Source organism: Elephas maximus, chromosome 5 (genome assembly GCF_024166365.1).
Source record: "Elephas maximus indicus isolate mEleMax1 chromosome 5, mEleMax1 primary haplotype, whole genome shotgun sequence".
NCBI lineage: Eukaryota > Metazoa > Chordata > Mammalia > Proboscidea > Elephantidae > Elephas > Elephas maximus.
Genome location: NC_064823.1, coordinates 59,869,211 through 59,893,827, shown reverse-complemented (window position 1 = coordinate 59,893,827; position 24,617 = coordinate 59,869,211). Strand labels below are relative to the sequence as shown.

General features: G+C 37.5%; 1 protein-coding gene across 4 annotated transcripts in view; it reads left to right on the top strand.

Annotated features, from left to right (window-relative positions):
- PDLIM5 (PDZ and LIM domain 5) overlaps positions 1 to 24,617 on the top strand; it is a 1,027,106-nt gene that overhangs the window by 213,204 nt on the left and 789,285 nt on the right. For 3 of the 4 annotated variants that reach the window (XM_049885678.1, XM_049885680.1, XM_049885677.1), the window contains one exon: positions 22,065 to 22,245. The exons of the other annotated variant lie outside the window; for it this stretch is intronic. In XM_049885678.1, the coding sequence (XP_049741635.1) occupies positions 22,065 to 22,245 (181 nt within the window). The remainder of the gene's footprint in view (positions 1 to 22,064; positions 22,246 to 24,617) is intronic. 4 annotated transcript variants of the gene reach the window in all.

Sequence of the window (24,617 nt, the reverse complement as noted above, 5' to 3'; positions counted from 1 at the left end):
TACAAGTGCACCCAGAGACACTTTGGAAGAAAGGCCTGGCTGTATACTTAGAAAAAGTCAGCCATTGAAAACCCTATGACACATGTGGGGTTACTATGAGTTGGAATTGGTAAACTCTGAAAAGATATGTAACTACCTTCAGATCCTTTCATAAATGTTTTAAATGTTAGATTAAGTCATAACCTGCTGCATTAAAATGTTTTTGTTCAAATCTATTTTATTTTCTTTTAAATTCTGAGAAGGAAAAAAAAGCTCAGAGATCTGAAGTGAGTATACTTCACTGGTACTTATTAAATCTCTGAGTGTTACTTAATAAAAAAACCCATTGCCATAGAGTCGGTTCCAACTTACAGCAAACCGATAGGACAGAGTAGAACTGCCCCACAGTATTTCCGAGGCTGTAAATATTTATGGAAGCAGGCTGCCACATCTTTCTCCCATGGAGCAGCTGATGAATTCAAATCGCCATCCTTTCAGTTAGCAGCCCCGCACTTAACCACTATACCACCAGGGCTTCTATTTCTTAGTAAGTGACTTTGTAAAATGTTATGAGGTATAGGTATAAATGTTGATTACAGGGATACCACCAAGAAGACCTGTTGCCCATTTGTGATGAATTGCCTCTGGCAGTAACAAATCATTTGAAATGATTACTCAAGCACTCCTTTGTTTTTTATTTATCCTATTTTGAAATAATTGAAACAGTGGCTACTTTAAAGTTGACTAAAGTTAGGAATTGCATTTTCCCCTCTGGGATCAGCAGTCAGGAAATCAAATGACCTGTTGCATTAGGCAAAACTGCTGCAAAAGACCTCTTTTTTAACGTGTTAAAAACCAAAGATGTCACTTTGGTAACTAAGGTACACCTGACCCAAGCCGTAGTATTTTCAGTTGCTTCATATGCATTCAAAAGCTGGACAATGAATAAGGAAGAGCAAAGAAGAACTGGTGCATTTGAATTATAGTGTCAGCAAAGAATAGGGACTGCCAGAAAAATGAACAAATCTGTCTTGGAAAAAGTACAGCCAGAACGTTCCTTAGAAGCAAGGATGGTGAGACTTTATCTCACGTACTTTGGACATGTTATCTGAAGGGACCAGTCCCTGGAGAAGGACAGGATGCTTGGTAAAGCAGAGGGTCAGTGAAAAAGAGGAAGACCCTCAGTGATATGGATTGACACAGTGGGGTGTGTCAATAATGGGCTCAAACATAGCAAGAATCGTGAGGCAGGACTCGGCCATGTTTTGTTCTGTTGTACACAGGGTGGCTATAAGTTGGAACTGACTCGACTGCATCTAAAAACATAACAATTTTATAATTATTGTTTAGGATAGTGTTTCTAGTTAATACATGGAGGTCAAGAAGCCTCAATTCTTTATTTAAGAGCCAAATATACATATTCCTCTCCTATATCTACTATTAAATAATAAATGTCAAGAACACAGCACATAATAGGTGATTTAATATAGAATAACTTTTTTATTTTAAAGGTAGTCCATGCTTATTGTAACATTTCAAAAATATTTAAAAATAGAAAGCAAAAAACAAAGTTTTATGTGTAATCCTACCTTCCAAGATAACTGCTACTAGTATTTTTAGTTCACACTTTTACAAACACACACAACTAAGGCCTGATCTAGTTTTACACAAATGGAATCATAATACAATGTTTTGTAACCTGTCAGTTTTTACTTAGTAATACAATGAGGCTATCATTCTACTAGTAAATATGTAAATAGTAAATGGGGATCCAAGTTATGTTTTTCCCATGACTACATTGTAGGAATGTACTATAAGTTATTTAATAAGTATTGCAGTCATGAAAATTGAGATTGCTTCCAATATTTAAATATTACAAGCAATGATTTTGTAGGTCACTCGTGTAATTACTTCCTTAGGACGAATTACTAGAAATGGGATTGTTGGGTCCTTGTCTCCAGGATATATTTGTTTTAAATTTTGATTCTTATCATCTTTTGCCATTCCAAATGATTGCAACTGTTTCTGCTCTCAATAGATCATGTATGACTGTACATCCACTCTTTACTCAGACCCTAATGCCAATTCGGTTAGAGTCATTTTTCTAAATGTACTACTAGACGGTTACGCCCTCATAGAAATATTAAGACTGTTACAAATCTAGTGTGATCCTGCCTTATCTCAACTACTAAAACCTGTTTTTTAATTTTTACCTGCATTTAATTGTTATGTTTTTAGATTTAATATGAATAAAATAAAAATAAGATCTGATTAGCAACATTATTATGTTTAGGGATACTATGTTCTGGATAAAAATATCCTTCATGAGGAGAGAAGTCTCTGATGATATCTGGGTGCTGTTTTGATCAAGTGATTAGTGGATGAATTAACAGAATGTCAAAGCATATCAGTTGCTGAGCCTTTGTTGTCCGATTATCAAATTCTGCAATCGCTCCTCATCACTACAAGCATTCTGAAAAACTGACTTCAGATGGAAAAATGTAAAGATCAAAATAGAAATTACATTTGTCACCCCTGTTTGCCTGGATTTCAAATATAATACTAGGCCATGATAAAATTTTAATGCATAATCATTCTGCCATCTGAAATAAATATATATTATATGAATAACTTGAATGATCATCACTTACTGCTCCTTCATCTGTTAAGTTTTTGTATTGCTCTGGATTATCCCAGTACTTGTTATCAATTAAGCATTACAGCTTCATTTACTAGGGAAGTTAATAGGAACAGGGATTAGTGCATGTCGAGATCATGTAACAGTAATTAACATAGCACATTTGCCTGGTGCTCAAATGCTAAAGCAGCTTGAATAGATTGTGGTCAGCTTAGAGATCTAGTCAAAGCATAATTTTAGTTCTTGGCCTCAGTGTCGGTATTATATACCAAAGCAAGGAGGTGTTGGATTAAGTGACATTCTCATGGACACCTGTTTTAAAAACAACATGCTGCAGTTGCAGGCTTGATTCTTTGAATAGTATTATAGCTTGGCAAACTCTGAAAAGTTTAAGATTTATTTTGTAACATATTGTTTGTTTTCTACATATTTACTTTCTAATATTGTAAATTTTCAAAAATGTTTTTTAAAAAATAAGGATAAACTAAGATAAATTTTGTGTTTTAATTGTTTTTGGAAAACCTCAGCAACCCAAATTACTGAATGTTAGTACTGAACTGATTATCTTCATAAAACATCTTTAGCTTAAAATTCCATAGAAAATTTTATTTGGACCCAGTGTTTAAAATTTTCTGGTTTATTTGAATCTTGAAAAGTGAGAAGTTTATGGATGTTTTGCCTAAATTGTATTACCTAGACATTATTTTGACTAGTTAGTTGCCTTTTTACACACGTGTAGGGAGTTACATTTTAGGAAATTCTCCTGAAGCTTTGATTAAATTTTCTATGGAACATTTCCAACCCAATTATTATGCAAGTACCATTTCTTCAACTCTTATACTCGTGAATAGATGACTGTTGGAGGGCTGATGTAATATGGAAACCATAGAAAATCAGACTAACGCAGCCCAAACAATGTTTTCATTTCTCTGGTAGAATTGGGCTTTATGAAAACTCTATAGCTTATTTCTTGACTGTTGCAGCATTAAAACCTATTGACCACTTGTATTACATTTAATTACCTGAACCATTCAAGTTAGCTTCTTAGCATCTTGTGACAGAAGTAAGGAATTTATGGTGTTTGAATTTCTTCTTAGATATGGAATGCTTACAAGTAGCCTCATGATTGTTGGTCTCTTTTTCCTGTAGTATAGCACCAAGCAACTACATTCAAACTATTGTTTATTTCAGTGAAAGAGAGAATTTTACCGTTATTGATTTGTTTTTTGCCCAGTTATTTTCAGACTTTTCTCCTAATGACAGCCCTTTCAGGTCACCCAAAGGAGATAGAGCAGGGTTTTACTATCTCATTATCCACCTCAGTCTCTAAGCGCTTCTTTATTGGTAGGTTTTACTTATTTTCTATTCTAGTTAAGATTTTACTTGAAGATAAAAGGTTTTTTTGGTTTAATGTGTTAGACCCTGAATTTTGGGAACAATCAAAGACATAGACAATGGTTTATGAAAAAAAGAACATATTTAAGCTATAATATAAATTTATTTGCAAAATATACTGAAAAATTAGAAAGAACAAATGTTCAGCATCTATATAGTGTAATATCATGGTGCTGTTAAAATGATGTTTTCAGATGATAATAATGTTTAATGTGTCCTTAGCATATGCCAAATGTTGTGCCAAGAATTTTGCTACGTTCTCATGTAATTCTCGTAATAAGCCTTTGAGACAGTGCTATTATTACTTCCATTTCACACAGATGAGGAAACTGAGGTAGAAAAAAGTTAAATATTTGCCTGAAGTCATATAGATAGTAAATGATAAAACCTGAGTTGGAGCCCAGGTCTGTATAACTTTAAATTTTATTCTTGTTTTTACTACTACGTAAGGAAATGTTTATAATACTATAGCAAGAAGAAATATGAAACTCTGAAGTATAATTTCAATGTCTTGTAAAAAATACATATCAAGATATGTTTAAACATGATATTAAAGATCGCAACCCTTTATTGAATATATTTGGTATTACGCCAAGGATTTCATAATTTTATTTTATGGAATCCTCGCAATAACACCATGAAGTTGATATTGTTATGCTCATTTTACTGAGGTTTAGATTATTTTGCCCCAAATCGCAAAGCTGGTTAAGCTGCAGAGCCAGCCCTGGAGTCTATGTCTGTTTGATTTTAAATGCATTCATTTATTCATTAAATATTTCTTGAGGGTCCTAGTAGGTCACAGACTCTGTTTTATACCCTGAGAATACAATAGTAAACAATACATACAACCGCCATACTTCAGAAAACAGACTAAAGGAAACTTTACCCAAAAAATATGTTCTATAATCTCTAGTTAATTGGATTTGATGTGATATTTATTTTTTTCTATATGCCATTCTGAACTTTGTAAATTGTTACACACAAAGTGCATCTGTGGTATGCATATACATAACTATATGATGAGTATATGTATTTACAGTAGTATATATTATTATAAATCAGGAAGAAATTGTTTAGGAAAACTTGTGCTAATTTTAGAGTGTGGCAGTGTACTTACCTTCATAATGCTTGAGTATATAAATGCGAAAGAATAGAGAGTGAAACATTTGAACAGTTTGAAGTTCTTATCTCCTCCTAGAAAATGACCTAGAGTTAATTTTTCCAGTTTATGATCGAATGCAAGAATTTATTCATTCTGTGAGCAAACACTCATTGAGTGTTTTGTGTGCTACCCCTTTGGGCACCAGTGGTACAGAAAACAAAGAGTCCCTTCCCTTAAGTAGGTTACGATGTAGTAGAAAATGCAGACAAGCAAATCAGCAACCATATTAATGTGGTAAGTCTAATAAAGACACATCTAGGATTCTGTTGATACAAGGAGGCATGATAAGATTATTTAACTTCAGCAAGCCAATTTCTTTTGCTTGAAAGGAATGACAAACAACAATGTTCGATAGTCTACTTATCAAATCAATATTTTTGTACAAAAAAATACCCACTGAGAATTTATGTGCAAATCTCCATACTGGCACCATGGCTATATAAAGATTAAAATGCAGCTCTTGTTCTCACATACTTTATCATCTGATAGAGAACTAATGCCCTGGCACAGATAACCATATGTAATAATACAAATGTCATAAAACAGGTTCACTGTACAGTTATGGTAATATAAAAGAGAAGGAGACATTTATAGTAAGGAGTCCTGAATCATGGGTACTTAGGAAAAATCGTGGAATATCTGTAGGGTTTTAAATTGTCACAGTTGTAAAGTTGAAAAATTAATTGGCATCGGAGAGGGGGGGATATTTTAAACGGGAGGCCATTTTAGTGATTTCAATATTACTTAGTTGATCATTCCAGTATCCTGAGCTCTCAATTCTCTGACAGCCTCTACTTAAGTTATCCTTCTATCCATCTTCAGCCAATTTTCATAGTCATATCTTTTATTGTTGTTGAGTTCTGTCAAGTCAATTTCAATTCATAGTGACCCTAGAGAAAGAGTAGAACTGCCCCATAGGGTTTCCTAGGCTGAAATCTTTACAGGAGCAGATTGCCAGATCTTTTCTTCCACGGAGCAGCTAGGGGTTCAAACTGCCAGCCTTTTGATTAGCAGCCGAATGCTTAAGCGTTGCTCTAGTCATAACCTAGACCTTGTCTTTACCAGTAACTACAACCCCTCTGTGATATCAATTCCAAGCATGCCACTCTACATCAAGAACTACTAACTATACTTCCAATCTCTCAAACACCCCAACTGCAATAATCCTGTAACATCCCATCCCCAGAAACCTTTAATTTATCGGTCCAAATGCTTTTTCATTATTCATCAGGCCCATGTGCTTACATTCCTTCTTATCAGGTCTGAGTTCTATAAACCATCCCTTGTGGTTGGTTTATACAGCTCTTTTATCCATATCTCATGTCATCATATTCGCCTGAATAAGCCACTAGCCATGATAAAATCAGCTACTATTGAACAGATGAATGTGACTTCAGGGAAACCCACAAGCATACCAACCAGTCTCACTTTAAATTCATAAGTATTAGTTTCAGGTGTGTTCTTAGTAGTGATAAAAGTCTGCTATATCTCTCTAGTGTGTTTATTTTTCCACTCTCCCAGAAAGCCATTTCATATCTTCTTTCTTCTTAAGCTCTAATACCTCCTTTCCCATCCTCACTGTCAGCTTAATGACCTTGATTCCTCTTTCGCTTAAATGTAAATGGATTAAACACTCCAATTAAAAGACAGAGGTTTTTAGAATGGATAAAAAAATGATGTAACTGTATGCTGTCTACAAGAGACAGACTTTAGACTCCAAGACAGAAATAGGTTGAAAGTAAGAGCATGGAAAAAGATGCACCAAGTAAACAAAAGAGAGCTGAGTGACTGTATTAAGCTGCATTTCTCATCTGGAGATCAGGGAACTCTTCCAAGCTCATTCACGTTGTTGTCAAAATTCAGTTCCTTGCAAATCTAAGAAGGAGCCCTGGTGGTTCAGTGATTAAGCACTGGGCTGCTAACCAAAAGGTTGGTGGTTCAAACCCACCAGCCACTCTGTGGGAGAAAGATGTGGCAGCCTATTTCCATAAAGATTTACTGCCTTGGAAACTCTGGGGTACAGTTCTACTCTGTCCTTCAGGGTCCCTATGAATTGGAATTGACTCGAAGGCAATGGGTTTGGGTTTTTTTTTTTTTTTTTTTGGTTTTTGCTAGAGTGATCCTAATAAAACATAAATCTTATGTCACTCTTTTGCTCACAACTCTAATAGCTCCACTGTTGGTGGAAACCAGATTCCTTACAATGGCCTAAAGGCCCTACACAGTCAACTCTACACCACCCCCTCCCCTTGTTATGTCTGATCTTGTTACTTACTGATTTCCCTCATGTTTCCTCAACTCCAGACACACTGCCTTCTTTCTGTTTTTTGAACACTCCAAACTCTTTCTCAGGCCCTTTGCCCTTGCTAGTAGAATACAATTCTTAATCTGTAGTTACTTGGCCTTGGAGGATTCCACCTTACAGTTGATCAGCCACATGATCTTAGGAAAGTTGGGTAACCTCCCTGATATTTCTTCATCTATGTAACAGAGTTAATTTCTATCATTGTGAGAACTAAATAACAAAGGGAAGCAAGCAGGGAGCATTTTATTTTGAAACGAAATCCCCGTTGGACTGTGCCTGTTGAAATTTGCCATTTCTTTAACTTTTCTATTTTTCTTTGATCTCTTTCTTGGTATTCTTTCCTACCTTTCCTTTCATTTTGTTTCTTCTTTTTGGCATAAGTCTCACAGAAGATAAACAGGGTAAAAAAGTTTCAAGCCATAGCTCTTCTCTCTCAGCCAATCAGGCTCGCTCTCCTCCGTTCATTTGTCAGTCAGCAAGTATTTAGTAAAGGCTCCTAGGGTTCAAAGTACTGTACGAGGTAGCTGAATGCTTAATTCCACTTTAGCCTGTTGTTCCAGTTCAGGCAAATAGAAACCCAATCCTACCTAATACAAGAAGAACTTCTTCAGTGTTAATCCCCTGTTAATGAATTGGCTAAATTAGTCTTTGCTGATACTGAGAAGAGAGTACTTTTTTATATGTCAGAGATTTTATTGTTTAATCTGTACATAACTTCAAGTGCAATGGTACAGAAAGATGCTTTTTCAGCCCAGCTGAGGAGTATCCAGTGAGGCCAGTATTTGCACTGATCGTGCTTGTTTAAGGAAGATCTGGCAGGAACAAGGGTCATTTTAAACTTTTTTTTTTAAAGTGCCGAAGGAATTTGTTTACTGTCTTAGAGTGCTTTCACTATTCAGATTTGATAAAGGATCTGATGAGATATTTTAAAATTATCCTTTCAATGGAATATAGTTTTTATTTATTTATTTATAATGGGCCTTATTTCAGAAACTTATTAAAAGACTTTGAAAAATACAGTACATGAAATATAAGATAATATTCTGAATTATAAAATAGGCAAAAAGAAGAATGAAAATCATGGGTGAGACCATTAAAAAAGACGCTGACATGGAGATTGGGCAATACCTAACAGTGTCTTATGCACTTGCCTATGATTACGCTATGAATTTGGCTTTGAGCCTTCTAGCCTTTCAGTCAAAACAGAAAGTTAGTTTTGCAATTCACTGTGCAATGTGGTACAAATAAACCTATTGCTCAGGAGAAACAAAACTACTCCTGTTACAAAAACCTGATAGGAATTTCTCCAAGGAGTTCATGAGAAAATAACCCTGTATGGTGTTAACAGCAATTTGCAGAAGGAGAAAGTGAATTTCATAGAGCTATTTCCTCTTAAGGAGCCCTGGTTGCGCAGTGGTTAAGAGCTCTGCTGCTAAACAAACAGTGATTTGAACCAACCAGCTGCTCCGTGGGAGAAAGATGTAGCAGTCTGCTTCCTTCAAGATTACAGCCTTGGAAACCCTATGGGACAGCTCTGATCTATTTTTTGGGTCTCTATGAGTCGGATCTACTCGGTCTTACAGGGTCACTGAGTCAGAATCGACTCGACGGCACTGGGTTTGGGTTTTAAGAGTCAGAATCAATTCGATGGCAACGAGTTTGGTTTTTTTTGTTTGGTATTTTCTGTTAAAAGAATTGACACATTTGAATTATGGTATTGGCAAAGAATATTGAATATACCATGAACTGCCAGGAGAATGAACAAATCTGTCCTAGAAGTACAGCCAGAATGCTCCTTAGAAGCGAGAATGGCAAGACTTCATCTCACTTATTCTGGACATGTTATCAGGAGGGACTAGTCCCTGGAGAATGGTATCTTGCTTGGTAAAGTAGGGGGTGAGCAGAAAAGAAAAGATCTTCAATGAGATAGGACCTCTTTAAAGTGTTATAGAGCAAAGATGTCACCTTGAAGACTAAGATGCCCCTGACCCAAGCCATGGTATTTTCAGTCACATCATATGCATGTGAAAGCTGGACAATGAATAAGGAAGACTGAAGAAGAATTGATGCCTTTGAATTGTGGCTTTGGCGAAGAATACTGAATATACCATGGACTGCCAAAAGAACGAACAAATCTGTCTTGGAAGAAGTACAACCAGAATGCTCCTTAGAAGCAAGGATGGCGAGACTGCGTCTTACATACCTTGGATATGTTGTCAGGAGGGATCAGTCTCTGGAGAAGGACATCATGCTTAGCAAAGTACAGGGTCAGCAGAAAAGAGGAAGACCCTCAATGAGGTGGATTCACACAGCAGCTGCAACAATGGGCTCAAGCATAACAATGATTGTGAGAATGGTGTAGGACTGGGCAACATTTCATTGTTGTACATGGGGTTGCTATGAGTCAGAACTGACTTTACAGCACCGAACAACAACAATTTCCTATAAGAGCTGTCAATACAGGCGGATGGTCTCACACTGAGCACTGTTCATAAAAGGACTAATTCTGTGAAGCGGGATAGGCCCAATATGCTGTGATTCACCGGTTTTCTGCTGATGTGACTTGATGTCAACACATATTTTAGAGAATCTGGAAAGTGGATTGTATGTTCCTCAGTTGTTCTTAAATGTCTTTTTTTCTCGGATGAACTTTGTTAAATGTTCAGAAGCACTGATTGACATGTTTCAGGAGTAAAACTGTTCTCTTTATTTGAGGTACATACCAACACTTGTACTTTAACATGATGAAAGCTTGAAGTTGAACTGATTCCTTTTGAAAACTGAGAAGCCAAATAAGGACACTAGCCTCAGGGTCCATCCAGTTTGTTTTTTTTTTTTTTAATTTACTTTTATTGAGCTTCAAGTGAACGTTTACAAATCAAGTCAGTCTGTCACATATAAGTTAATATACATCTTACTCCTTACTCCCACTTGCTCTCCCCCTAATGAGTCAGCCCTTCCAGTCTCTTCTTTCGTGAAAACTTTGGCAGCCTCCAATTCTCTCTATCCTCCCATCCCCTCTCCAGACAGGAGATGCCAACACAGTCTCAAGTGTCCACCTCATATTATTAGCTCACTCTTCATCAGCATCTCCCTCCCACCCACTGTACAGTCCCTTTCATGTCTGATGAATTGTCTTCGGGGATGGTTCCCGTCCTGTGCCAACAGAAGGTTTGGGGACCATGACCGCCGGGATTCCTCTAGTCACATCCAGACCATTAAGTATGGTCTTTTTATGAGAATTTGGGGTCTGCATCCCACTTACCTTCTGCTCCCTCAGGGGTTCTCTATTGTGCTCCCTGTCAGGGCAGCCATCGATTGTGGCCGGGCACCAACTAGTTCTTCTCTTCTCAGGATAATGTAGTCTCTGGTTCGTGTGGCCCTCTCTGTCTCTTGGGCTCTTAGTTGTTGTGTGACCTTGGTGTTCTTCATTCTCCTTTGCTCCAGGTGGGTTGAGACCGATTGATGCATCTTAGATGGCCACTTGTTAGCTTTTAAGACCCCAGATGCCACATTTCAAAGTGGGATGCAGAATGTTTTAATAATAGAATTATTTTGCCAATTGACTTAGAAGTCCCCTTAAACCATGGTTCCCAAACTCCCGCCCTTGCTCCGCTGACCTTTGAAGTATTCAGTTTATCCTGGAAGCTTCTTTGCTTTTGGTCCAGTCCAGTCCAGTCGAGCTGACCTTCCATGTATTGAGTGTTGTCTTTCCCTTCACCTAAAGCAGTTCTTTTCAGCTAATTAATCAGTAAAAAAACCCTCTCCCTCCCTCCCTCCCCTCCTCGTAACCACAAAAGTATGTGTTCTTCTCAGTTTATACTATTTCTCAAGATCTTATAATAGTGGTCTTATACAATATTTGTCCTTTTGCCTCTGACTCATTTCGCTCAGCATAATGCCTTCCAGGTTCCTCCATGTTATGAAATGTTTCACAGATTCGTCACTGTTCTTTATCGATGCGTCGTATTCCATTGTGTGAATATACCACAATTTATTTACCCATTCATCCATTGATGGACACCTTGGTTGCTTCCAGCTTTTTGCTATTGTAAACAGAGCCGCAATAAACATGGGCATGCATATATCTGTTTGTGTGAAGGCTCTTGTTTCTCTAGGGTATATTCCGAGGAGTGGGATTTCTGGGTTGTATGGTAGTTCTATTTCTAACTGTTTAAGATAACGCCAGATAGATTTCCAAAGTGGTTGTACCATTTTACATTCCCACCAGCAGTGTATAAGAGTTCCAATCTCTCCGCAGCCTCTCCAACATTTATTCTTTTGTGTTTTTTGGATTAATGCCAGCCTTGTTGGAGTGAGATGGAATCTCATCGTAGTTTTAATCTGCATTTCTCTAATGGATAATGATCGAGAACATTTTCTCATGTATCTGTTAGCTGCCTGAATATCTTCTTTAGTGAAGTGTGTGTTCATATCCTTTGCCCATTTCTTGATTGGGTTGTTTGTCTTTTTGTGGTTGAGTTTTGACAGAATCATGTAGATTTTAGAGATCAGGCGCTGGTTGGAGATGTCGTAGCTGAAAATTCTTTCCCAGTCTGTAGGTGGTCTTTTTACTCTTTTGGTGAAGTCTTTAGATGAGCATAGGTGTTTCATTTTTAGGAGCTCCCAGTTACTGGGTTTCTCTTCGTCATTTTTGGTAATGTTTTGTATTCTGTTTACGCCTTGTATTCGGGCTCCTAAGGTTGTCCCTATTTTTTCTTCCATGATCTTTATCGTTTTAGCCTTTATCTTTAGGTCTTTGATCCACTTGGAGTTAGTTTTTGTGCATGGTGTGAGGTATAGGTCCTGTTTCATTTTTTTGCAAATGGATATCCAGTTATGCCAGCACCATTTGTTAAAAAGACTATCTTTTCCCCAATTAACTGACACTGGTCCTTTGTGAAATATCAGCTGCTCATACATGGATGGATTTATATCTGGGTTCTCAATTCTGTTCCATTGGTCTATGTGCCTGTTGTTGTACCAATACCAGGCTGTTTTGACTACTGTGGCTGTATAATAGGTTCTGAAATCACGTAGAGTGAGGCCTCCCACTTTCTTCTTCTTTTTCAGTAATGCTTTGCTTATCCAAGGCTTCTTTCCCTTCCATATGAAATTGGTGATTTGTTTCTCTATCACCTTAAAAAATGACATTGGAATTTGGATCCGAAGTGAATTGTATGTATAGATGGCTTTTGGTAGAATAGACATTTTTACTATGTTAAGTCTTCCTATCCATGAGCAAGGTATGTTTTTCCACTTAAGTAAGTCCTTTTGAATTTCTTGTAGTAGAGCTTTGTAGTTTTCTTTGTTTAGGTCTTTTACATCCTTGGTAAGATTTATTCCTAAGTATTTTATCTTCTTGGGGGCTACTGTGAATGGTATTGATTTGGTTATTTCCTCTTCGGTGTTCTTTTTGTTGATGTAGAGGAATCCCAGTGATTTTTGTATGTTTATTTTATAACCTGAGACTCCGCCAAACTCTTCTATTAATTTCAGTAGTTTTCTGGAGGATTCCTTAGGGTTTTCTGTGTATAAGATCATGTCATCTGCAAATAGAGATAATTTTACTTCCTCTTGCCAATCCAGATGCCTTTTATTTCTTTGTCTAGCCTAATTGCCCTGGCTAGGACTTCTAGCACGATGTTGAATAAGAGCGGTGATAAAGGGCATCCTTGTCTGGTTCCCGTTCTCAAGGGAAATGCTTTCAGGCTCTCTCCATTTCGAGTGATGTTGGCTGTTGGCTTTGCATAGATGCCCTTTATTATGTTGAGGAATTTTCCTTCAATTCCTATTTTGCTGAGAGTTTTTATCATAAATGGGTGTTGGGCTTTGTCAAATGCCTTTTCTGCATCAATTGATAAGATCATGTGGTTTTTGTCTTTTGTTTTATTTATATGGTGGATTACATTAATGGTTTTTCTGATATTAAACCAGCCTTGCGTACCTGGTATAAATCCCACTTGATCGTGGTGAATTATTTTTTTGATATGTTGTTGAATTCTATTGGCTAGAATTTTGTTGAGGATTTTTGCATCTATGTTCGTGAGGGATATAGGTCTGTAATTTTCTTTTTTTGTAATGTCTTTACCCGGTTTTGGTATCAGGGAGATGGTGGCTTCATAGAATGAGTTGGGTAGTATTCCGTCATTTTCTATGCTTTGAAATACCTTTAGTAGTAGTGGTGTTAACTCTTCTCTGAAAGTTTGGTAGAACTCTGCAGTGAAGCCGTCCAGGCCAGGGCTTTTTTTTGTTGGGAGTTTTTTGATTACCATTTCAATCTCTTTTTTTGTTATGGGTCTATTTAGTTGTTCTACTTCTGAATGTGTTAGTTTAGGTATGTAGTGTTTTTCCAGGAATTCATCCATTTCTTCTAGGTTTGCAAATTTGTTAGAGTACAATTTTTCGTAATAATCTGATATGATTCTTTTAATTTCAGTTGGTTCTGTTGTGATGTGGTCCTTCTCATTTCTTATTCAGGTTATTTGTTTCCTTTCCTGCATTTCTTTAGTCAGTCTAGCCAATGGTTTATCAATTTTGTTAATTTTTTCAAAGAACCAGCTTTTCGCTTTGTTAATTCTTTCAATTGTTTTTCTGTTCTCTAATTCATTTAGTTCAGCTCTAATTTTTATTATTTGTTTTCTTCGGTGCCTGATGGATTCTTTTGTTGCTCACTTTCTATTTGTTCAAGTTGTAGGGACAGTTCTCTGCTTTTGGCTCTTTCTTCTTTTTGTATGTGTGCATTTATCGATACAAATTGGCCTCTGAGCACTGCTTTTGCTGTGTCCCAGAGGTTTTGATAGGAAGTATTTTCATTCTCGTTGCATTCTGTGAATTGCCTTATTCCCTCCTTGATGTCTTCTATAACCCAGTCTTTTTTCAGGAGGGTATTGTTCAGTTTCCAAGTATTTGATTTCTTTTCCCTAGTTTTTCTGTTATTGATTTCTAGTTTTATTGCCTTGTGGTCTGAGAAGATGCTTTGTAATATTTCGATGTTTTGGATTCTGCAAAGGCTTGTTTTATGACCTAATACGTGGTCTATTCTAGAGAATGTTCCATGTGCACTAGAGAAAAAAGTATACTTTGCAGCAGTTGGGTGGAGAGTTCTGTATAAGTCAATGAGGTCAAGTTGATTGATTGTTGTAATTAGGCTTTCCATGTCTCTACTGAGCTTCTTACTGGATGTCCTGTCCTTCTCCAAAAGTGGTGTGTTGAAGTCTCCTACTATAATTGTGGAGGTGCCTATCTCACTTTTCAGTTCTGTTAAAATTTGATTAATGTATCTTGCAGCCCTGTCATTGGGTGCATAAATATTTAATATGGTTACGTGTTCCTGATCAATTGGCCCTTTTATCATTATGTAGTGTCCTTCTTTATCCTTTGTGGTGGATTTAAGTCTGAAGTCTATTTTGTCAGAAATTAATATTGCTACTCCTCTTCTTTTTTGCTTATTGTTTGCTTGATATATTTTTTTCCATCCTTTTAGTTTGTTTGTGTCTCTTAGTCTAAGGTGTGTCTCTTGTAGGCAGCATATAGACAGATCGTGTTTCTTTATCCAGTCCGAGATTCTCTGTCTCTTTATTGGTGCATTTAGTCCATTTACCTTCAGCGTAATTATAGATAAATAAGTGTTTAGTGTTGTCATTTTGATGCCTTTTTATGTGTGTTGTTAACAATTTCATTTTTCCACATACTTTTTTGTGCTGTGACGTTTTTCTTTGTAAATTGTGAGATCCTCATTTTCGTAGTGTTTGACTTTATGTTTGTTGAGTCGTTAACGTTTTTCTTGGCTTTTATCTTGAGTTATGGAGTTGTTATACCTCCTTGTGGTCACCTTATTATTTACCCCTATTTTTCTAAGTAAAAACCTAACTTGTATTGTTCTGTGTCGCCTTGTATCACTCTCCATATGGCAGTTCTATGCCTCCTGTATTTAGTCCCTCTTTTTGATTATTGTGATTTTTACATACTGACTTCAGTGATTCCCTGTTATGAGCATTTTTTTTTTTAATTAATCTTAATTTGTTTTTGTGATTTCCCTATTTGAGTTGATATCAGGATGTTCTGTTTTGTGACCTTTGTTGTGCTGTCGTCTGATGTTATTGGATTTCTGACCAAACAATATCCTTTAGTATTTCTTGTAGCTTCGGTTTGGTTTTTACAAATTCTCTAAACTTGTGTTTATCTGTAAATATCTTAATTTCACCTTCATATTTCAGAGAGAGTTTTGCTGGATATATGATCCTTGGCTGGCAGTTTTTCTTCTTCAGTGCTCTGTATATGTCGTCCCATTCTCTTCTTGCCTGCATGGTTTCTGCTGAGTAGTCTGAACTTATTCTTATTGATTCTCCCTTGAAGGAAACCTTTCTTTTCTCCCTGGCTGCTTTTAAAATTTTCTCTTTATCTTTGGTTTTGGCAAGTTTGATGATAATATGTCTTGGTGTTTTTCTTTTTGGATCAATCTTAAATGGGGTTCGATGAGCATCTTGTATAGATATCCTTTCGTCTTTCATGATGTCAGGGAAGTTTTCTGTCAGGAGATCTTCAACTATTTTCTCTGTGTTTTCTGTCCTCCCTCCCTGTTCTGGGACTCCAATCACACGCAAGTTATCCTTCTTGATAGAGTCCCACATGATTCTTAGGGTTTCTTCATTTGTTTAAATTCTTTTTTCTGTTTTTTTTTTTTCAGCTATGTTGTTGTTAATTCCCTGGTCCTCTACATTTCCCAGTCTGCATTCTAATTGCTCGAGTCTGCTCCTCTGACTTCCTATTGTGTTGTCTAATTCTGTAATTTTATTGTTAATCTTTTGGATTTCTACATGCTGTCTCTCTATGGATTCTTGCAACTTATTAATTTTTCCACTATGTTCTTGAATAATCTTTTTGAGTTCTTCAACTGTTTTATCAGTGTGTTCCTTGGCTTTTTCTGCAGTTTTCCTTATTTTATTTCTGAGGTCATCCCTGATGTCTTGAAGCATTCTGTAGATGAGTTTTTTATATTCTGTATCTGATAATTCCAGAATTGTATCTTCATTTGGGAAAGATTTTGATTCTTTTGTTTGGGGGGTTGTAGAAGCTGTCATGGTCTGCTTCTTTATGTGGTTTGATATGGACTGCTGTCTCTGAGCCATCACTGAGAAACTAGTTTTTCCAGAAAATCCGCTAAAAAAAAATGCAGTCAGATCCCTATCAGAACTGCCTTTGGATTATAACTGCCACCTTGTTCCCTGTAAGGATGAAAGTCTGAGATTTGGATCATATATGCTTGGCTGTAGCTGGTTCTGTGTTTTTAGTCCAATTAGGGGTGGAATTTTGGTCCCTGGGTTTTTTTTGTTTCCTTCTCTCAGGCCAGAAGAGTGGGTTAGGAAAAGACCAAAAGAAAAAAAAACGGGGGGGAAGCAAAGCCGCCGCGGAGCCGGAGCCGTTCTCCCTCTGGCTCAGGAAATTCCAATGTTATTGAAGCCGCCTGGGGAGGGTGGGGGAGGGATCAGAGAGATAGGAGAGTAGCACCTCAGAATATAGCCAGAGTTGTGAGATTCCCGAGGGGCGTGTCGCCTATGTGTGCTGGCTGTGTGGAGATTGCCGCCGGGGATCTGGTCCACTGAAGCCGCGGTCAAATCCCCCGCTGCCAGCCCCACGCCCAACATCAAGGTTCCCCTGCTGGGACGGTGCTCTCCCGACTCCAAAATCAGTCGCTGCCTCCCAGGGATTTCTTGTCGCGCCGCCTCCGCGAACCCGCTGGGCCCCCTCCCGGGGTTAGTTCAGGGGAGTGGAGCAGCTCTCCATGCTTGCGCCGTAACAGCGCCCAGTCAAAAGCCCGGCGGCAAGATTCCCCAGCTGGGAAGCTGCTCTCCCAGCTCCAAGACCGGTCACTTCTTCCCGAGGACTTCTCCCACTGGCTGCGTCGCCACACCGCCCACGCGGACCAGCTGGGCCCCCTCCCGGGGTGAGTTCAGGGGGTAGGGCTGGGCCCCTTGTTTGTGCCGTCAGCTCCCCTGGGCCCTGCCCTAAATCGGGCGCCAAAGGTTACCTGACTGGGACGCTGGCTCCAGGCTCCGAAAATAATCGCTGCTTCCCCGTATTTGTTCGTTTTTCGTCTCTAAATCTGTGTTTGTTGTTCAGGGTTCGTAGATTGTTATGTATGTGATCGATTCACTTATTTTTCCGAGTCTTTGTTGCAAGAGGGATCCGAGGTAGCGTCTACCTAGTCTGCCATCTTGGCCCCGCTTCTGCCTCCATCCACTTTTATAGATAAACCAAACATGTACCCAAATAAAAAATTTCACCCTAGTAAGTTTAAATAGTTTTTAATCTAATGTGCAGAGCAATAGTAACATATACTCCCAAAGTTCTAGTATACCCTATGTTATGGTTATAGTAAATTTAGCCTGGATGATTTTCAAGTGTGTATAACCAGATATTTTTACCTGAGTGCTCAGAGCACTCAGTCTAGCTTTGAGCAGTGTGACTTCCTGGCTTATCTTTGAAAGTAAACTACTTGCCAAATGTATAATGAGACAATGAAATGAAGGAACTTGTTGAGTGGGAACATTATTTATAAATCAGTTAAGAGTTACGGAACAGCCTACAAAAAGTAATACACTTGGTTGCAGAGTATACAATTTGTAGCCTCTTTTTTTTTCCTGGCAGGAATTAGTTAAAAAAAGACATTTCCTTGTTAGTAATAACAAAACTTACAGTCCCCTAATGTTTTAAAATAATAGTAAACTACTTGTCATAAGTGATGAGAGAGAAGCACTAACTTATACAAAATGGCATCATGTTAGTAAGACACGCGTTAACAAGAAGTGGGGTAGACTAATAGCCAAAATAGTTTTGAAGAAGAACAAAGTGGGACTCACACTTCCTGATTTCAAAACGTACTATATAGCTACAGTAATCACAATAATTTGGTACTAGTATAACAATAGACAAAAAGACCAATGGAATAGAATTGAGAGTCCAGAAATAAAACCATACATCTATTGTCAACTGATTTTCGACAAGGGTACTGAGTCCATTCAATGGGGAAGGAAGAGTCTCTTTAATAATTGGAAAATTGGATTTCAACATTCAGAAGAAAGAGTCAGGATCCATGCCTCATACCATATACAAAAACCAGTTCAAAATAGATCAAGGACCAATGTGAAAACTAAAACCATAACATTCTTAGAAGAAAACCCAGGGATGTGGCTGCAGAACCTACTTTTTAACAATGGATTATCAGATATTATAACAAATGGGACCTCATAAAATTAAGTACTTTTGTTCATCAGGTGTCTTTATCAAAAAAAAGAAGAGACAACCTACAGATTAGGGGAATATCTTTGAGAACCATATATCCAACAAGGGTCTGATATCCAAAATATTTATAAAACTTCTAAAACTTTACAAAAAGACAAACAAACCAATTGAAAAATGGACAAGGGACTTGAGCAGGCATTTCACCAAAGAGTATATTCAGATTGCTAATAAGCACCTGAAAAAATGTTTAGCATTATTAGCCATTAGAGAGATGCAAATCAAATCCACAATGAAATAATCACTTCACTCCAACTAGGATGGCTAAGATTTTAAAAAAGAAAAATAAATGTTGGTGAGGATGTGGAAAAAATGGAATCCTTATTCATTGTTGGTGGGATTGCAAAGTGGTACAGCCACTGTGGAAAACAGTTTGATGGTCCATCAAAAAGTCAAACGCAGAACTACCATATTACCCAGAATTCCGCTCCTAGGTATATACCCAAGAGACCTAAAAGCAGCAACAGAAGCAGACACATGTACAGTAATGTTCATTGCAACACTATTCACAATAGCCAAAAGGTGGAAACAACCTAAGCGTCCATCAGGGGATGAATGGATAAACAGAATGTGGTGTACAGTGGAATACTACTTAGCCAGAAAGAGAAATGAAGTCCTGATCCATGCAACAACATGGATGAACCTCAAAAACCATAAACTCAGTGAAGTCAGTCACAAAAGGACAAAGATTTATGATCTCATTTATATGAAATAATAAGAATAGACAAATGTACAGAGACCAAGTTTATTAGTAGTTACCAGGGGCAGGAGGGAGGGGAAGAGGAAGAGTTTTTGTTTAGTGTTTGTTTATGGTAATGGAAAATTTGGCAACGATTATAGATGGCACTTGTACAACATGATTAATGTAATTGCTATCACCTGAAGAATGTTGAATTGGCAAACATTATGTTAAATATGTATTTTTTACAACAATAAAAAAAGAATATTTAATTTAAAAGGAGATATTAAAGGAATTCTTCATTAAAAAAAAAAAAGAAGAACCTAAACAAGAAGTGACAGTGATGGTAGAGGAGAAGGATGATTTGAAAAATTAAAAGATGTAGAACTGATATAAATTGGTGACCAATTGAATAAGGTAGGGGTGGGGAAAGGACCAAGGGAACCTGAGGAGTTCAGGTTTTAGGGTTAGGCAACTAGATGAAAGATAGAGACATTCCTAATGAGATAGGAAACAGAGCACAAGGAGTAGGGAGAAGAAATGAGTTTGGTTTAGAATATATTCAGTTTGAGTGTTTGTAGGATAGTTATTGGGAAACCCTGGTGGTGGTGTGGTTAAATGCTACGGCTGTTAACCAAAGGGTTGGCGGTTTGAATCCACCAGGCGCTCCTTGGAAACTCTATGGGGCAGTTCTACTCTGTCCTATAGGGTCGCTATGAGTCGGAATCGACTCGACGGCACTGGGTTTTTTGGGTAGGATAGTTATACAAAAGTTCTTCCTTAGTTTGAGCTCATTGGGGAGAGATTATGTTAATAGAAATCTGAATTATAGACTTTATGTGAAAAAAAAATTTTTTTAATGGAACTGGAAAATACCATTTATACCCCACAGAAGTATTTTTAATCTACTTTCCTGACTCTTGCAGATTAGGTCCTGGTTCTGAATAAACATCGATATTTGCTGAGAATATATCAATGCAAGATAGTTATCGAATAGAAAGGTTTATGTTATTGTCAAAGGTTAAAAAATGCTGTGACTTTGTGATGCTCATTGTTGTGACTTCCCCTGTTAGTAATCAAGGAGCCCTGATGGTGCAGTGGTTAACAGCTACAGCTGCTAACCAAAAAGGTCCAGCAATTGGAATCCACCAGCTGCTCCTTGGAAATCCTTTGCGGCAGTTCTACTCTGTCATATAGGATCACTACGGATTCAGAACTCGAAGGCTTGGTTTTTAATCTGCCTAAAAGTTGATGTCTTGTGCTTACTAACAGTTACCATGTGGTCTTTTAGTCACGATAATTGATAGTAATGAGATCAAAGACAGAATAACAGTTGACTAGAGCAATATACTAGGAATCAGGAAATTTTGCTTCTGGTCTCGGCTCAGTAAGTGATTTTACGATTTTGGTCCTATCTTTTGAATACACTGTATCTCAGCTTCTCCATCTGTTAAACAGAACTCATAATAACTGCCCTGGTCTATCTCACAGGAATGTTGCATGGACAAATTAGATAAGTGTAAAAGTGCCTTGGAGGTAAAGCCACTCTGTGAATAAAAATTAGTATGACGTAGCTACTGAAAAGAGGTTTGCAGAGACTAGAATGGGTAATCTCTGCAGACCTCATGACTAGATAAGGCTTCATAATGGATTCCTGTCAAGCAAACCGAATGCATCTTATTAGTTCATGACTGTATAGTATTTAATGGGAAAAATCTCTTTACAAACATTTATTGCCTTGATACCAATGTGCATTAAAGATTGGTCATGTATGAGTTAAATAAAACCTCCTTCCAAGTAACTTTAAACAATCCGTAATATCTAGTTTAGAGTTTCCGTAGTCGTTTTGAGAAGGGTGAGGATTTTCATGTGTTCCGTAGAGTTGAGAAATAAGTATATGAAATAATGTGTAGGGAAGAGAAATTGACTAGAGTATTTTCTCAGGTAATAATTATTACTGTTTTTAAGACTGACATTACCAAATAGATTTTTCTTTTTATTTTATAGAAATGCCAAACTTTGATCCTTGAGTAAAGCATGTATGTTGTTCTAGTTGCTTTAGTTTTTATCACAGTCGCTTTCTGTCATAGCTAACATCCTCATTCTCAGTCCTAGTATCACACAGACAGATTGACTCATTGCAACTCAATAAAACATTTGTTGGTAACCAGATCCCCTGGAGAAAGAAAAAAGGTGGAAAAATAACCTTCCTTGAAGGAGTCCTTTAAATGCTCTTACTCTGCTCCCATTTTCTCTTCACATAAATGCAGTCCTTATGCAAATTTACAGCACCCATGTGTTCAGTCCTTGAGAAGGAGAATTAAGCAAGTATTTAACTGATTAGAAGCTACATAAAAGAGGTCCTATCCAGGCTTGGAGCCCTGGTGGCACAGTGGTTAAGAGCTTGGCCACTAAGCAAAAGGTTGGCAATTTGAATCCACCAGTCGCTCCTTGGAAACTCTGTGGAGCAGTTCTGCTCTGTCCTGTAGGGTAGCTGTGAGTCAAAATTGACTCAACAGCATCAGGTTTGATTTGTTTTTGATAGCCATGTTAACTTCAAGAAGCTTTTATTCCTGAGCCAAATTTATCTCCTTTCTTCTGGCAGGGGACCATTTCTAGTGGCCCTGGGGAAGTCTTGGCACCCAGAAGAATTTAACTGTGCTCACTGCAAAAATACTATGGCCTACATTGGATTCGTAGAAGAAAAGGGAGCTCTGTATTGTGAGCTGTGTTATGAGAAATTCTTTGCTCCTGAATGTGGTCGATGCCAAAGGAAGATCCTTGGAGTAAGTACTGGAAAGCTTCCTATTTTGAGTGAGTTTTAAAACAGAGTAACTTTTTGTTATGACATTGTTTCATCATCTGTTTTTATTTTCTTCTTGCTCTTTCCCCTGGCTGCTTTTGTCACTGTTTTGTTATTGTGAACCAAAACTAAATAGACTCCTGTAGAAGTGTATCAGACTCATGGGGTTAGGTTGTCTTTGGTTTTGTCTTACTGAGTGCTGGCTTGTCCGGTGAAAGTCTGGCCACTGTGGGGAAAAGTAATTTACTGTGGGTGTGCTACTTCAACAGGACCCTGTTTGCTCAGTAATGCAAAGGTCGCACAGGACCACACACATCAGAGTTCTCAGAACTGACACCTTTACTGTTTTAAATTAAATTCCATAGCTTTTTAAGAGCAGCATTTCCCCACTTGTCACGGTTCAAGTGCCGGACACAGATTTCATGAATATATAAAACGTGAGACTTACAAACGATATATTTTTCTTGAATATATATATAATGTTTAAAAATATAACCTCAGTTTTATGAGAGTACACATTTGGTGGAAAAATAATTTCAAAACCATACTTTTTTTTTTTTTTTGCAGAAAGAGTAATTTAGGAATCAGATACATAATAAATAATTTTGAATGAATAAATTTCCTGCTCTGAAATATCCAGTTTGCAGTTATAAAGTAAGGATCAGTCTACCCCTATGGGAGACTAGGAGTTGAAATTTGATTTTAGAAGCAGCCAAGTTGCCTGGCCTAATTTAAAAGTTGGAAATGGATTTCTGAATTCTAGTACTTTCAATATGAAAATATAATGAAATTTTCATTCATACCAATTGAAACAATGTTAATATGATTTATTGAGTATTCTTAATTATAGAGTACATCTTTAAAGGAGTCTAAAACATTGAAGATCCTTAAATTATAAATATAGCAATTGAAATGATTTTAGAGTGATTCGGCCTGGACCTCCTCAAATGATGACAAATAGTTAACTAGTACAATGTAAATGAATTGTAGTGTATAAATGTGTTCTGTGGATTAATAATAGATCATTTTAAAATAATAAAAGGAAGTAAGAGTCAGTCATAGAACCAAATAAAGTTCTAGGAAATGGAGATTTTACACTCATGGCTTCACAGACGGACCAGAACTTCACTAAAAGGATAGACTCTCTAGGTTGTGTTTTAGTAGTTTGATGACCTATTAAAGAAGGAATAGTAGTATGTCTCAAGGATGGAAAGGGAAGTATATGCTGGAAACCTTGGAAAATGGATTTGGTTCAGTGTACTTCATTATAAATATCTATGGTGATCTTTTTGCATCTACATGAGTGCCAATTGTCGTCATTGTCCTTCAGTAGTGAACTATGGCATTTTTTAATGCCAGTAATTCATTTTATATAATTTTATTTTATGTTGACTATTTTATTATAAATGTTTTTACTCTAGAAAAATTAGAAAATACAAAAAACATAAAAAATAAAATTTAACGACCTATATATTTGCCAGCCTCAGATAATCACTGTTAACTTTATAAATGAATTTTCCAGCTTGCCTTTTTTTTTTTTTTAAAGTACAAATAGTTTATTTGGGAATTGCAGGTAAGGGGGTAGGGAAGTGACACAAGAAAAGGAGGGCAGCCAAGAAATGGTATATTGTGATGCCAGGTACCACAGTAGGCTATTGGGGTTTACTACTGTGGGGAAACTGGAAAATGGGTGTATGATTCTAAAGCCTCAGAATTATACCCCCAAGGGGCAAGAGAGCAAGGGAGTTTGTATACCATTTCCTATCAGTCCTGTAGGCTGAGGGCTTCCAAGGGTATATTAATTCCCCAGCATTTCTGCTCAGCCCCCTGCAATTCTGGAAAGAACCCTCAGAGTCAGAAGTACAGACCCTGGCGGTCGGAAGTTTTCTGGGGCACAATGAGGCAATAAGGCCCAAGGGGCATTGGTGGGGTGCCCTGAGAGAATCAGGGTTGTTTTTGGTGATCATTGTATTCCCAGGGCCTTACATGGGGCCTGGTGCATAGTAGGAACTCAGTAAATATGTGCTGAGTAAATGAACTTTTAGAACTCTGTGCAGGATTAGCACTTGTACCTTTCCATGGGCTCACCATACTCCTGAGAACAATCACCAAGAGTCTTCAGTTTACCAGGCCCTTGCCAGGCCACGTGGAGTGGGAAGGGGCTATGCATGGATGGGGGTGTCACCAGGGAGGGCACCCAGAGCCTGTCTCCCATGAAAAACCAGACCGTGCATCCCATGGAAAAAAGTAGGTCCAGGCGACACAGTGACAGTCCAGTTTGCTCTTTGTCATAGTTACCTACTGCCACCTTAACAAAAAATACAAGTGGGTGACTTTAAAGGTCAGAAACTGATT